Raw genomic sequence first — 14773 nt, 5'->3', positions numbered from 1 at the left:
AGGTTGTTGCAAACGCAATGCTGGGTGTGTCGGAACACCATTAGCATAGCATTCGCGTTCTTGCTAGCATTAGCATTTAGTGTGGCGAGTGTCATCTTAAACTCTCGGGCAACTTTTTTGCCCTAAACTTTTCTTGAATGACATATCCACCTTGCGTGATTTAAAAAACCGGCCGGCATGCTATAGTCCATGACTGCACTAATCTTACTTACTTTATATTATAACGTATTATATGTACATATAGTAGTATACTATAATATTAATGCTACATATTTTTAATATGTAGTTTTTTTTAAGAATTGTTTTGAATCATGTTGGAAAGGTGAAGTCATAGTGTTCTGAATGTTTACATTGCATTCTTTTGCATTAGTTCATGCTATCAGCATTTGACCTCATTGTTTGTGATTTATTATTGTTATTTATGTGTTTATTTGTACCCTTATAAAGAATTTAAGTGTTCCAAAATGCTTTTGTGAATTAATAAGAGTCAACAAAAATTTAATTGCTGGATTAGTGTATATAAGGAAAAAAATTAGAATAGTCAATAAAACCTTAAAAATGTCTGCTGACTAATCGGAAGAAAAGTAGTTGTTTGGATCAGCCCTAAACATAACGAGACAAATGCCAGTTTTCGTCTGACGAGACAACAAGGCGAAAATGCGACACAGCTTCTATCGTATATACTCAATGTGTGACATTTTCATGTTGTATGTAGGCCTGTCGCGATAACAAATTTTAGTGTGCGATAATTTATCTCATAAATTATTGCGATATGCGATATTATTGTGGCCCCCCCACTTTTTTTTTAAACCAATTCACAATAACACGGTGAGAATACAGTATATTTTAATAGATCAAGTACACCCATTTAAATGGGATAAATATTTACTCTTAAATTCAAAAATACTTAAGAAATCACAACTAAAAACAATAGACAATGCCTCTTAAGTAAAAGACAACAATATTATTACCGCACAGAAACACAGAAGAAATAAAATGTGTTTTTTAAGAAAAATAAAAATAAAATTGCACTTAATAACAAGCATTTAGGCAAATGAAAACTTTTCCACTCATAGCTTCTGCAATGGTGTTGCATAGGGATGCAACGATAGTTAAGTGACGGTTTGGTACGGTTTTTGATACGGGGGACACGATTTTCGATCCGATTCAATACAGTTAATGCTCTGGAAAAAAAAAAAAAAATTGTTTTGTTTTGCTAACGAGCAAAAATTTATTTGCCATCATATAAACATGCATTTTAGTGCAAAATATTTATGATCTTACTCCTTACTGATCTGGAAAAAAAAATTGTATAAAAGTGCTAAGAAAAATCTTTACTGTGTGTTAAGTGAGGTGGGGCACACTGTTGATTGCTATTACTCTCTTAGCAGGTTACTAGAGGTTTTACCACATGTGAAAAACATCCTTTTTGTGGTCCAAATCCATCTGTGTTACGGAGTGAATTAATAATATTTGCAGCATTATCTATAGTCACTGGTATGGATTGATTTGGCCTTCTTAACTTCCATTCAGTCATGACAGTTTAGAATTCATCGATGTAGTATATGGACTACATGTCCCATAATCACTCTGGGCTCACGTAGCCAATGGCATGGGACAATGCACATCTAGTTTGCTATTTCATGATATCTAGTGTGTGCGCGCATTAAAAAAGTTAGCAAACGCCGCTGAAGCCACATCTGCTCATTACTGCACAGCACCGGCATATGACAATCGACTTTCATAAACAGGATGAGTTTGAAGCACAGCGCTCTTAATTAGCCACTCAATGTTCATCATGTCCACTCGTTGTCAAAGCGAGGTTGTTCATAGCAGCCAAGTCGGTAACAATGTTTTGGCGGATTTCGTTGTAAATGTCCGTCGTTGTGCCGAAAAATAGCCGCCCCGCATGAAATGTCACCCCTGACGGGAGCGCCCACACATCAACAACAATGGCGCGCCGGAGATGGTCCGCAGTCAATCCGGAGCACTGACACGGCCGGTATATGTTGAGCAAGATGATATAATGGGAATGATTGCCTCCGGCGCTATTTTTTGCCGGACCTGGAACGAAGATTCATTTTGCGCAGTTGGTAACAAGGAATCCGAACTTTTAACAGCACGCCTGCCGCACGCGCACGTGCAAGCGAGGTGATAAATCGCAGCGAGAAAAATTACCGCCTTCATTTTTATTTATCGTGCGATAAATGGATTTATTGCATATTGCGACAGCTGAGTTGTACGTGGAGGACGTCAGCTTGCATTGTAGCAGTGTTTGAGTTGTGTCATTCATGTGTGATAAGCTACACCAGAGATGTCCAAAGTTCGGCCCGGGGGCTAAATGCGGCCCGTGGTCAAATTTCATCCGGCCCCCAGCCTCTGTCATAAAATCAATAACATCTGGCCCGCACACATACTTAATAAATTGGTCAGCAGTACTGCTGCCAGCATATGAAGTAGCTTACACACTAAATGCTGCTCCTCATTTACCCACTAAAACGCAGAGGCACTCTAAGCAACATTACCCCATGTGACCCTTTACTCCCAATTTTCTAAAATGGCGACAATCAACAAAAACGAGAAAGTTGACTGCGACGGCCGACGCTTCAAGGATAGGTGGACACTGGACTATTTCTTCACTAAAATACGCAACAACTGTGTCTGCCTTATTTGCAAAGAGGCAGTCGCTGTTTATAAAGAGTTCAATTTGAGGCGATATTACCAAACAAGACACGCTGACATGTACGACAAGATTACAGGGAAGATAAGCAGCGAGAAATTGAAGCAACTTGAAGGTAGTTTAACTTCACAGCAGCAGTATTTCACACGAGCCCGAAAGTCAAAAAACAACGCCACAAAGGCTAGTTGCGAGATTGTTGAAATTATTTTTTAAAAAAAAAAAATAATAATAATAAAGCAAATGTGACAAACAGAATGGCTTGCTAAAATTTGCTTAGATATATTGCTCAACGTAAAGGACGTCAGCCAAAGTCGGCCCCCCACATTTTTATTACATCAAATCTGGCCCCCTTTGCAAAAAGTTTGGACACCCCTGTGCTACATCTTTCCCTCACTCTCCTCACCGGAGTTTAGGATGCAGTTCAAGCTAGGAGCGCAGACTCTTGCTTGTTTGAAAACAACAACAAACTTGTTTGGTAAGATTTGTTTTCTTATGAAATGTTGCTTTAGTCTTTAAAGGTGTGTGCTGAGTGATCATCACACACTAAATATGACTGGTCGGGTTAGATTAGCATTCGGCTTAGTATTAGCATCAACTTTAGCGTTGCGATCATCTTCTTAAACACTCGCACAACTTAAAAAAAAAAAAAAAAAATTCTACATACAGTTCGTGGCTTCTCGATGGGTTTCATTGAAAATAATCTCCTGCTTTTCCTGCTGACTGTGTATTATCATCATCCTTGTCTTTGTAGAGGCTACAATATGTGTTTGTCTGTCTATGCTCATTCCAAATTGTTTATTTTTGGATTAAACTTTTTAATTTTACAGACGAAAACATTTTGCGTAACCGTCAACCAAAATTAAACAACATTTGAACGAGATTTGGTCGACTAAAACTGGACAAACACATTTGGAAATTACTGAAATATGTCAGACTTTTAAGTATTTTCGTAAAAAAGACTAAGACAAAAATTAAAAGGACTGCCAAAAACAACACTGCCGACAACTCACATTTTTGTCATTTTTTCTTACTGTAACACTATTTTGTTTAATTTCAGCACCATGGATGCCATGTACTATAGCATGAGACCATTGTACTCTGAATGTAGATGCTTTTATATAATGAAAACACCTGTGGACGAGGGTCGATCTTCCCAGACTCTGTTAGTCAGTGGTGTTCTTCTGTTGCAGTCTCCTTCAGAGTGGACCGAAGACACAGAGGATGGCCTTTCACCTCCTGACAGGCCGGGTCCTGGAGATTTGGCCTTGCGCCCATTAGAACGCCCACTGCCCTTTGAGGGTTTCCCACCACCTACAAAGAAAATGGAGAGTACTTAAATAGCGCATTTATCTCCATTGTTACAATGCCCAAAGCAATTTACATTACCACACATTGACCCTTTCACGCACACATTCACACACCAATGGTGCTGCTGCAATTTAAGGTGCTGCCAACCCATTGGGTGCTAATTAGGGTTGAGTGCCTTGCCCAAGGGCACTTTGACAGAGGGCAGTCATAGCCGGGAATCGAACCGCTGACCCTTCGGTCCCAGGACAACTCCAGCAACCAACTGGACTTTTTTGCCACAGAAAGATGATGGTGCTCGAACCGAAGACAGTATATCAAGGTTATGTCAGAAAAACTTAAGCGCAGTTCTTGCCCAGATATGTACAGATACACACCCAACCCTTTAAAAAATGTCTACCACTAAATTGAGCGTTTCTGAGTTTGAATATTGGTGTAGGCTATCCTGTGTGGGTTCTATCAGGAGAGTATTTCCACTTCCTGCTCCATATAAAGCCACTTTAAAGTACTCTTTGTATATGAGAACGTACAGTTCAGTGCATGGTTGAAGCCGGTGGAGAGAAACTCGTATGAAGCACACTGCACTTTGTGCAAGAAAATTTTAAAACTTGGAACATTGGTTATCATAGCACTAGAATCCCATTGCAAATCTGAAAAGTAAAAGGCGGTCATAAAATGCCAGCAGCAAACGCCATTTGTGCTTCACATGGAGAAAGTTCTAGTGGGTTAGGTTAGGTTAGGTTAGGTTAGGTTAGGTTAGGTTAGGTTAGGTTAGGTTAGGTTAGGTTAGGTTAGGTTAGGTTAGGTTAGGTTAGGTTAGGTTAGGTTAAATTAAGCATTTCATATCACAGTGTGAAAGAGCTGGGAATAAGTTCATATACTTTGCGAGTAATTCCAAGCCTCCAGTTTTCCTTCAAATCTTTTGTACATTTTTTGCCGGCATCGATGTGAAATGGGTCTTAAATTTTATTCATTATGTTGTTGAAAAAATCTGAAAAAATCTTAAATTTGGCTTGTTGAACCCTGCAGAGAACCTGAGGTAGCAGTGATGGGGGACTGAACTCTCATGACTTGATTAGAATTGCCAATTTCAGGCTCTGCTTGGCTAAAACTTGTGAGACGTGGCTGTGATTTTGACTGCATAACAATGCAAGGCAAAGATAGGACACACAACATCTACGACGATTCCTGTCAAGATCAAACATTAACTAAATAATGAATTATGCATATATGAAAAGATAATAAACTGAAAGTCAATACAAAAACTGGGATCAAGAAGCTGTACCATTAAAAAACTGATTAAGATTATATCATCATAAAGCCACAAGTCATTAAATTTGCACTTACCAATGTATTTAACTACTGCAAATTGGTTCTGTTAAGTTTTCTCCGCTATGACTATGCTAATAGCAAAACCTGTTCAATAAATTCTGACCGGGCAGCACAGGTAGTTCTGCTTTGTAGTTACATCATAGAGTCCTCAAAAATTGAAGCATTTAAAGCAAACTGAAATTTATCCATTTCCTAAAAAAAATAACGTCAATAGATTAAGAACTTTTAAAATTGTATTTAACACGTTTTATGATATTTTAGGTGAATTTTTGTCATTTTAAGGCCTTAAATTCAAATAATTGGATTTAAGAGCTTTTTTTTTTTTTTTTTACTTTTTAAGACCCCGTGGATACCCTGTACCTGCATCATTTTTGGTCTACACTAAAAAATGTTTTCTGATCAGCCTGAAAGTATGAAAGTATAAGTATAATCCCTTTATTCGTTTTTGAGTTATCACACAAGAAAACAAACAGAGACCCAAATAGTCCTGAACAATTTTAAACAAAAACAATCTTTAATCACATTTGGGACTGCTAGAGTGTTACTACACGCAATGATTTTATCACACATTGAATATTGCATTACATATTGGCAACTGACATTTGTAAATACATGCAGTAACATACAATCACTCTACAAAAAATCGTTAAGGGTCTTTGCCAGAAAACCAATGTCATTCCATGGTTGTATAATTTTTTAAAAAGCACAATTTATTGAGCGTTTAGAATTTTAATTTAAAAAAAAAAAAAAAAGGATTTTCTACTCGCCCAAACTCCCATGTCAGACTTTTTAAAACAAATAAATGAATAAAAATTAGATTAAAAAGGCCTGGAATTACTTGCAAAGAATATGAACTTAACACCAGTTTATTGTGTTGGTCTTAGGACCAGGGATTCCTCTAGACAGGACTGTAAGGTCCCACTAAGAAGAACAACCTTCGGTCAAAATTCTCTCTCTGTAAAGGCCAGTAAAATCTCAAACCGTTTACAACTCGCCATCAGGGAGTGTCCCACAATACGAACCTTCAAAACTCAACGCAAGCCATGCCTTATAGTAAACCAGTCCTGCAACCCCCGACTTATAAATTCTTTGTAACCTACTGTACTGTGCCTTTTGATTGTAACTTCTTGCTCTCTTTTGTCTTTTTGTGTCTCTGTTCCGTTACCTGCCTTGGGACTGCAGATGTAAATTGGCATTTTTGCTATAATTCGGCATATTCACTATTTTTAGATATGTCTAATAGATGTTCCTCAATGTGCATTGTCCTATAGAATAAATAAATAAATAAAAATAATAAATAATTAGAGGTGGGACTCTTTGGGCACCTAACGGATCGATTACGATTCAGAGGCACCGATTCGATTATAAATCGATTATTGATGCACCACAAACCCCGCTCCCCGCTTTTAATTTTTGTACATTAGTTCCAAAATTGTTCAAAAATCCTCTCAGGCTAAACAAACTACTATTTCAGTATCAAATTAACCGTTAAAAACAGTAAATGAAATACTCAAGTCCCCATTCTGTATCGGCAGCTTTAAACTACATTCAATTAACTTAATCTTGTGAATCAACAGTTAAAGTTGTTAAAATTGCTCCCGTTATTCCATAATTTCCCTTCTGTCTACTTTCGACGTGAAAGTTTTAAAACTATTTAATCATTTAAAGATAGATTCAAGTCAATATATTGCCGATTCGGTTTTGTTTTTTTGTTTTTTTTTAAGATAACAATTATTAGGTTCGCTACAACAGAGCCTTCTAGAGAGGTCTACTGCTTTAAGATGGCGCTTGTTTACTAGCGCGGGAAAGTCAGCCATTTTGCATCTAGTTCTTGGTATATGATCTAACACAGCTGTCGTCTGTCATTTCACATCTAGTTCTAGATATATGGGATATCGACCATAGCCGTATGTTGCCGTATGTTTGTAGCAACTAGCAACTGGGCGCTGTTTGTAGCGGCTGACGGCCGCAGTCAGGTATTTAAAAAAAAAAATTTTTTTTTTATCTAGCGGCATGAGTTGAACATGATATTTACTCTTGGTCCGTTCCTCATTGCGTCCTGAATACCGTGCTGACCGTGTTTTATTTCCGCTTTACCTGGTAAATTCAAAAATCGGAATTTGAATGTTTGTGAATCATTCTCGAATCTTCCACGGCCGAATCGCGAATGATCTAAGAATCGGAAATTTCGCACGCCTCTATGAATAATACTGTACATAACATCTGCTGGTGGAGATTAAAAAAAATGACACCACTGGCCACATTTGCAGGTTACTGTGCCTACATGTATGTTCATGTTTGGAGAAACTCATTACCTTGAGAGAAACTGTCATCTGCTCGTCCATCAGTTCCACTCATTACAACAGAAAGACTGGATGTGAGCGGGTTAGCAGCATTGGCTGAGGAGCGTTCCTCAGGTTGATCATCATAATTTCCCATTAAGGCCTTTCTTATAATGGCCTCCAACCCTATGGAGCTGCCAGGCGTCTCAGGAGCTGGGTGGCTGCGAACACTGACTGACCCTGCTGTAGTAGATGCTGGCATATTGAAGATTTCTGTTCCAGGCTGACTTGCATCTGAAAATGTGGAAGGCAGTTTTGTTTTGTTTAAATATGCACACTAGGAAATTCCCATCAGACTGCAAAAGAGTTATACTCACTAAAATCATTGTCATTCCCCACGACAGTCATTTTCTTGCTCATCTCCTGCTTCTTTGATTTCACAATAGCGGAGGTGTTCTCAGTCAGTTTGCTAAAGAAAGCCGGAGGTTGGGAGGTGGGAGGGGACCGGGAGCCAATTCTGTGGGAGGGAAAAGTACATGGTCAACAGACCACATATCATCAAGCAATATTTCATCTTTCCTCCCAATAATTGTGCAGGGATCCAAAAGAACACAAGGTCTTACATTTGCTCTCCTTGTTCATTAGTGTAGGACAGTCCTCCCTGCATTTCAGGCTCAGAGTTAGCTCCAGCAGGAGATACCGGTTCAATACAGTCATTAGAAAAACTGATCGGAGATGACTTAGAGTGAGGAGACCTGCAAAGAACAAAACGATATGTGACCTTTTCTAGTCACAAGTCGCCCTCGCATAACCGCATGTGTCTATGAAACCGGAGTAGTTGTAGCCTATTAATACATTTATTAGCCATCAGAAATGAAACGGCATGGAGTCGTGTTAGCCTCTCATGTTTATCACTGGTGACCCCGCTTTTTAACGACTCTTACCGGTCTCTGTTACGATCTGCCCCAATACCCTCTGGAAAGCGGGTCAGTTGGGGGGACTCTTGGGAAGTGGGCGGGTTCTGTGAGGCACTGGGAGGACGGGTCAAGTCCAGGATAGGTGAGCCATGGTAACTCTGTTGATGCTGCTGCTGACTCTGCCTTGTGTAATCTTTAGTTATCACCTCCTGTTGCAGTTGCAGGAAAAAAAATGTTATGCCGTGAGGTAAATGCAACACTATTTATTAGTAAGTTTTAATGTGAAGACTTACACTGATGTGTTGAGCCAAGGTGACAACCCTTTGGCTACCTTTCACGCAAGGAGAAGGTGGCTTCTGGCCTGGGGACAGTCGCTCCTCAGATGGAGGACGGTACAGAACATGTGACTCCATCTTCTGTTGAGCTGAGGATAAAATGCAAGCACATACAGTATAAAAAGATAAATAAAAAGAAACCCCACATCCAAACTTAAAATGTTTTTTTCACAACCTTTCAAAGATAAATTTAAAAATGAAACACAGATTTAAAAAAATATATATATATATCCCTCAGCATACTTGATGGATGTGAAATTCAATGATACATGCCACAAGACATGAAATTGCGAAAGCAGGTGTTTATCCTTACTTTTAAATGACAATAATATCCTGCACATTAATGTTTACATACTAATTGTCTTACCTTTGACAACTAACATTTTTAAATGAATTTTTAACTGCAATCCAAATTATGATAATACACTATAACATGATTTTTAACGCAGCTTTTCTTCATTTTAATTACATCCAACAAAGCAGCACATGAATAAAGCATTTGCAAAGGTTGCCATAAAAAGCACCTCCCCCGACAGTATTACTGTAAGAAGATGATGACGCAAGTTGTTCACAGTGTTTAGCAATGATTGCATGGAACCCCAAGGGAGACAGACATTCCTCCAAAGGGAATGTTTTCATTTGTTGGTGTGCTGGTAATGACAGACAAGATTTTAACCAAAAAAAAAAAAAAACAGCTTGGAACTGCCTGCCGTTTTCCATTCCATTCCAATTGATGTCCATGATGATTTGTTTTTTTAAAAGAATTTTTGATTTATGTAAAAATTGCCTCTTATACACTTAGACGAAGTACAGATACTGGCGTACTGCCCAACTTTTCTCAGCGTAGCCAGTTTGGTGAGTTAAGTATTACGTCTGCTTTTCTTCATATTTCGCTGGAGTAGTTCCCAGCAGAGTGTGAAGTGGCTGGGAAGAAAATCAACACTTCCAATTTAAAGGCAATGGCCCTTTGTCAGTTTGAATGAGGTAAAGTGCCCCCTCCCAGTAGAGGTAGTTTGGGCATCTAGTTAAGATGTGCCCTCGAGGCCTCCCAGGTGCAGCGTTTTGGTCACTTCCCATAGGTAGAATGCAGTAGGACACACTAGAGCAGGCATGTCCAAAGCCCGGCCCGGGGGCCAAATGCGGCCAGTGGTCAAATTTCATCCGGCCCCCAACCTCTGTCATAAAATCAATAACGTCTGGCCCGCACACAGACTTAATAAATTGGTCAGCAGTACTGCTACCAGCATATGAGGTAGCTTACACACTAAATGCTGCTCCTCATTTACCCACTAAAAAGCAACATTACTCTAAGCAACATTACCCCGTGTGACCTTTTACTCCCAATTTTCTAATATGGCGACAATCAACAAAAAAAAAAGAAAGTTGACTGTGACGGCCGACGCTTCAAGGATAGGTGGAAATTGGACTAGTTCTTCACTAAAATACGCAAGAACTGTGTCTGCCTCATTTGCAAAGAGACAGTCGCTGTTTTTAAAGAGTTCATTGTATGGCGATTTTACCAAACAAGACACGTTGACATGTATGACAAGATTACAGGGAAGATACGTAGCGAGAAATTGAAGCAACTTGAGGCTAGTTTAATGTTACAGCAACAGTGTTTCGCAAGAGCCCGAGAGTCGAAAGCTTAGCCACAAAGGCTAGTTGCGAGATTGTTGAAATTATGAAAAAACAATAATAAAGCAAATGTGACATACATAATGGCTCACTAAAATTTGCTTAAATATATTGTTCAGCATAAAGGACGTCAGCCAAGGTCGGCCCCCCACATGTTTACCACACCAAATCTGGCTCCCTTTGCAAAAAGTTTGGACACCCCTGCACTAGAGTGACATAGTCCATTGGGTGGCTAGCAAAAAACAGCAGGGCGAAGTGGCTTAGAGCGGCAAGTCTAAGCTACAATTCTAACGCTGCTGTCCCCAAGTCACGATCACATACAAGCAGAAATAGTGAAAGAAATGGATGGAAGGGTTGATGCATTATATCTAACATACTGTGTTTATACACCGTAGTAACAATAATAATATGTATTTAATAAAAAACAATATTAGAGTGGTTTACAGTAAAATACAGTAGCAAGTAACTCAAAAGCAATACTCAAAAGATGATACACAACAACAATAGTACACCTTTAAAATGGTGGACAGTGTAGTACGGTATTCGCCATTTTACAAGTATCAAAAATGCAGCCAGAAATATCATGGAGCGGCAGCGCTCACCCCTCCCTCTCCGGTTGTTGATGTGTGTGTGCTATTAGCTATTCTGCTAAACACCAAAAAAGAAACACTCCAAACAAAAGGCGTACTTTTCTTGAATTTATGGAGGTCTCAAATCATGGTAACTGAAATATACAGTTTTAAAGCGTTGTACAATAGTATTTTACACGTGTGAGTAGCTTCATTAGCACAAACAACAGAATGTGAGGAAGTCATCCATGAAAAAGTTTGCCAAAAACAAAACACACATTTTCCTTTCAAATTCAAAATACAAATTAACTAAAAACTTACAAAACGCATGTTAGCCTAGTCTTAGCTGGGAGAGCAACTTCGTCGAGGTTATAAATCTCACGGCCACTGAGAAACAAGCTTGAATGAAGGAAAAGGGATAACATCAAAGATCGCTAATTGCGACAGATGATCTTGCCCTAAGCACAAATGTACGCTCGCTGGACAAGGAGAGGTCTCACTCCCAGTGTTTTTAGATGAAACCTTTACACAACAACATTCACATTTTAACTAACTTATCCATTTTTAACTTATTAACTTATGAATTCTGCGTCTTTTTAACACAAAGGCATGACATGTAGACTAGAGTTGACACTGAAAATGGCTGAAAATGGCGAAACTTCACTTGAGCTTTTGCCCCCTCAACCCCAAAAAAAAGTACAGTCAATATTTTTCAATTTTATTTAGAAGTGTTTTTACTTTTTATTGCAATTCATTTAGTTCTTGCTCTAATCTTGAGCAACCTGTGCTGTGGCTGTGGGTAGTCTATAAGTTCTATTTATTTTAATTTTATTTAAAATATTTTTTGTTTATTCATTTATTTATTTAAACATAATACTCATGTTCCAATTTGCAAATATTTTCTGAAAAATCAAAAAGTCCAAGAAAAAGTTTTTTTTTTTTTTAACCCATACCTCTCAAAATAACACATTTTGGAGCTATAATTGCAATACCGTGATACCGTAAAACCGCGGTATTTTTGCTCACGGGTATCGTACCGTCAAAATCTCATACCGGCACATGCCTAGTGGACACATTTAAAAAAGTGATTGAGTTTTTCATGAGTGTGGGGGGTGGCAGGTAGGAAGGTAGCTAGGCATAAATTATGCCATAATAAGGAGCATGCAAAGATTTAGAGGGCAAGAGTACCCCATATGCCTCTGAAAGGCTTAAAATTGCCCGAGTCACACAGTGTAAGTGTAACAACAGGAGTCTGTTGGGTGGTTGGCATAGCATCTTGGTTCACTATGACTTTGAGTGATAGCATTTGATTACAGCTCCAATTTTCTATGGACCTTTAAAACCTGATTTATGATTCATGTGAAATATTGATTTCCTAGCATACAAAAATTATGAGGCATAGACGTCCAATACATCCCTCGCTACTTGGCGCTTCAAACTTCGCACCTTCAGATCATCACGGATTTTTTTTTTCAATTAAGAAAAAAAATACAGATGAGGTGTCCCGAGCCGATCGCATAGTCTCACTCTTGCTCCCTTCCTCCCTATCACTGCTCTTTGTTCATCAGGCAGTGCACGTGCACTGGAGTTGCTTATTAAAGTTAACGATGATTAACAGATGTTTGTGTTTATCTTGCCAGAGACACAAACTTCAAATCGCCGCATGCGTCAATCATCGTTTAACTTGTTAAACAGTTGCTGGGGCAACTCACTGTGTGTAAGCGAGCAGCTTGAGCAGATTTGAGTGGACTCACCCAATGAAGCATTTAATAAACCCAAGCATTTTTTCTACTACTGTATTCTTGTTTAAAAATAATTTGGTGGGACAGTAACATATTCAAAACCTTAATTAAATACATACATAATTTTTGTTCAATTATACTTTGGGAAAATAAAAGTGAAAACGCATGTCTTATATGTATCTCTTTCCAATGCTAAATCTGAATAAATACATCGAACACACACACAATGCTTTTTAAAATAATTTTTTTTGTTTGTTTTTTTGCGCTAGTTCGCGGTTTTTCACTTATCGCGGCGGGTTCTCCTTAAACCGCGAAAAACGAGGGATCACTGTAGTGCATTAATTTCTATTGAAGTCATGCCCTCTACCACTTCTAAACTACCGTATTACCCTTAAAAGTAGATGCAAAAAAGGAGAGAGAAGGGGTACCGTAGGTGAATTTTCTAACAAATATTTAACAAAGAAAATAAATGATGTTATTTCCAAGGACTTGATTTCGCAATTTTAAGCTGACAACTTCAAGGACACCTGGGCTATTGTTCTTTGTTACTGAAGAGAAAATGTCTTAACTTTATATGACATCAGTGCTCAATCAGACTTTTCATTTAATCTTAGTCATTTTTTTGGGAACATGGGTATGTTTGAAAGTTAATGTTTTTTTTTTTTTTTCAGAAGACACCTTTGGTGGTCTTTAAGTTTTGGGCATTTTTAAAAGCAACTATAACAATTAAAGGGGAAAAATGTAAATGAATTGGGCTGATTTGATAATGCCAACCACCATAGCGTGCAAGAGGCCACAGACTGACAGGGGCGTGTCAGGGTGAGAACAGGACCTTAGGATCCACAGCATCTTACCATCAGTAGCACCGCTGGCAACAAGTGAGCCCATCTCTGGTATTCCCGTTTCACAAGAAATTTGACGCATAATAATCGCGTTTATGAAGTTGGCCGCAGTCATGGTTGTCTTACCGAATGCTCTGAGCTCTTGTTCCTGAATGGACATCACTTTGTTTTGAGTCTTTTCCCTACTAGGGGTACCACTTTCTCCACGACCTGGAGGGTTATCCAACTGCATGTGTGGTGGTCGTCCTGATATGGAGGAATAAGGACCTGGGTATATTCCGCCCTGGCTGGGGCTGGAAAGCTTGGGGTCTGATTTGCTCGAGGGCCCATGCTGATCTTGGATTTGCTTGGGTAGACCCCTATTTTTCCCTCCATCACGACTCAGCTCTTTGGCTATGTTCGAGTCCAGAGAAGGTGCATAGGCGTCAGAGGGTAAACCAGTTCTTTGAAGGTGGCCATGATAACCTTGGTAACGGGACTGTCCTGAGGGTATGGATCTGACAAGAGAAAAAACAACAGTCATCCTTTTTGCAGGTGCCTGTGTGCATTTAGCTCTTTTTTTGTTAGTTTGTTTGAAACAAAAAGTTTGTAACTGGAAAGTCTACCTTAACACAGATGAGCTGGGGTGTTCGGCAGAAAGATTCTTGCTTCCAGTATTGTGCAGAACACTTGGTCGTTGCTGCACATTGTCTTGAGTGCGAGGGGACACTGGGGAATGCTGGTATGGCTGGGATGAAGGTCTCACACTGCCGCTACTTGCTAAGCTGTGCTCTGTACCTGAATCATAAACAAGTACCGGTAGAAGCACATTCACAAATATATTATTTTCACCTGTAATCTCATGAACAAATAAAAAATAAATCTTCGCCACACCTGGTCGCCAAATGGGGGCATGCTCCACATTTGCTCCACTCTTTTCTCTGTCCCGATCTCGATCTCTGTCACGATCCCTTTCGCGATCTCTCTCCCGTTCCCGTTCCCGCTCTCGGTCTCTCTCCCGATCCCTGTCTCTGTCGCGATCACGTTCTCTTTCGCGCTCGCGTTCTGAAGATGTGCCTTGGATCTTGTTCATGTGCGAGGAGCCAACTTCACAAAAAAATAGAGAAAGCGCAATAATATCAACAAAGGTGGTTC

At 39.2% G+C, this 14773-nt stretch overlaps 1 protein-coding gene across 3 annotated transcripts in view; it reads right to left on the bottom strand.

Annotated features, from left to right (window-relative positions):
• Positions 1–14773, bottom strand: part of ncor2 (nuclear receptor corepressor 2) — a 110751-nt gene that overhangs the window by 2667 nt on the left and 93311 nt on the right. For all 3 annotated transcript variants that reach the window (XM_057832827.1, XM_057832829.1, XM_057832828.1), the window contains exons 36-44: positions 14513–14725; positions 14245–14416; positions 13766–14136; positions 8810–8940; positions 8544–8725; positions 8223–8354; positions 7977–8116; positions 7633–7893; positions 3812–3991 (exon numbers count right to left, since the gene is read on the bottom strand). In XM_057832827.1, coding sequence (XP_057688810.1) covers positions 3812–3991; positions 7633–7893; positions 7977–8116; positions 8223–8354; positions 8544–8725; positions 8810–8940; positions 13766–14136; positions 14245–14416; positions 14513–14725 — 1782 coding nt within the window. The remainder of the gene's footprint in view (positions 1–3811; positions 3992–7632; positions 7894–7976; positions 8117–8222; positions 8355–8543; positions 8726–8809; positions 8941–13765; positions 14137–14244; positions 14417–14512; positions 14726–14773) is intronic.

Source organism: Corythoichthys intestinalis, chromosome 3 (assembly GCF_030265065.1).
Source record: "Corythoichthys intestinalis isolate RoL2023-P3 chromosome 3, ASM3026506v1, whole genome shotgun sequence".
NCBI classification, from domain to species: domain Eukaryota; kingdom Metazoa; phylum Chordata; class Actinopteri; order Syngnathiformes; family Syngnathidae; genus Corythoichthys; species Corythoichthys intestinalis.
This window is presented reverse-complemented; position numbering and strand designations above follow the sequence as displayed.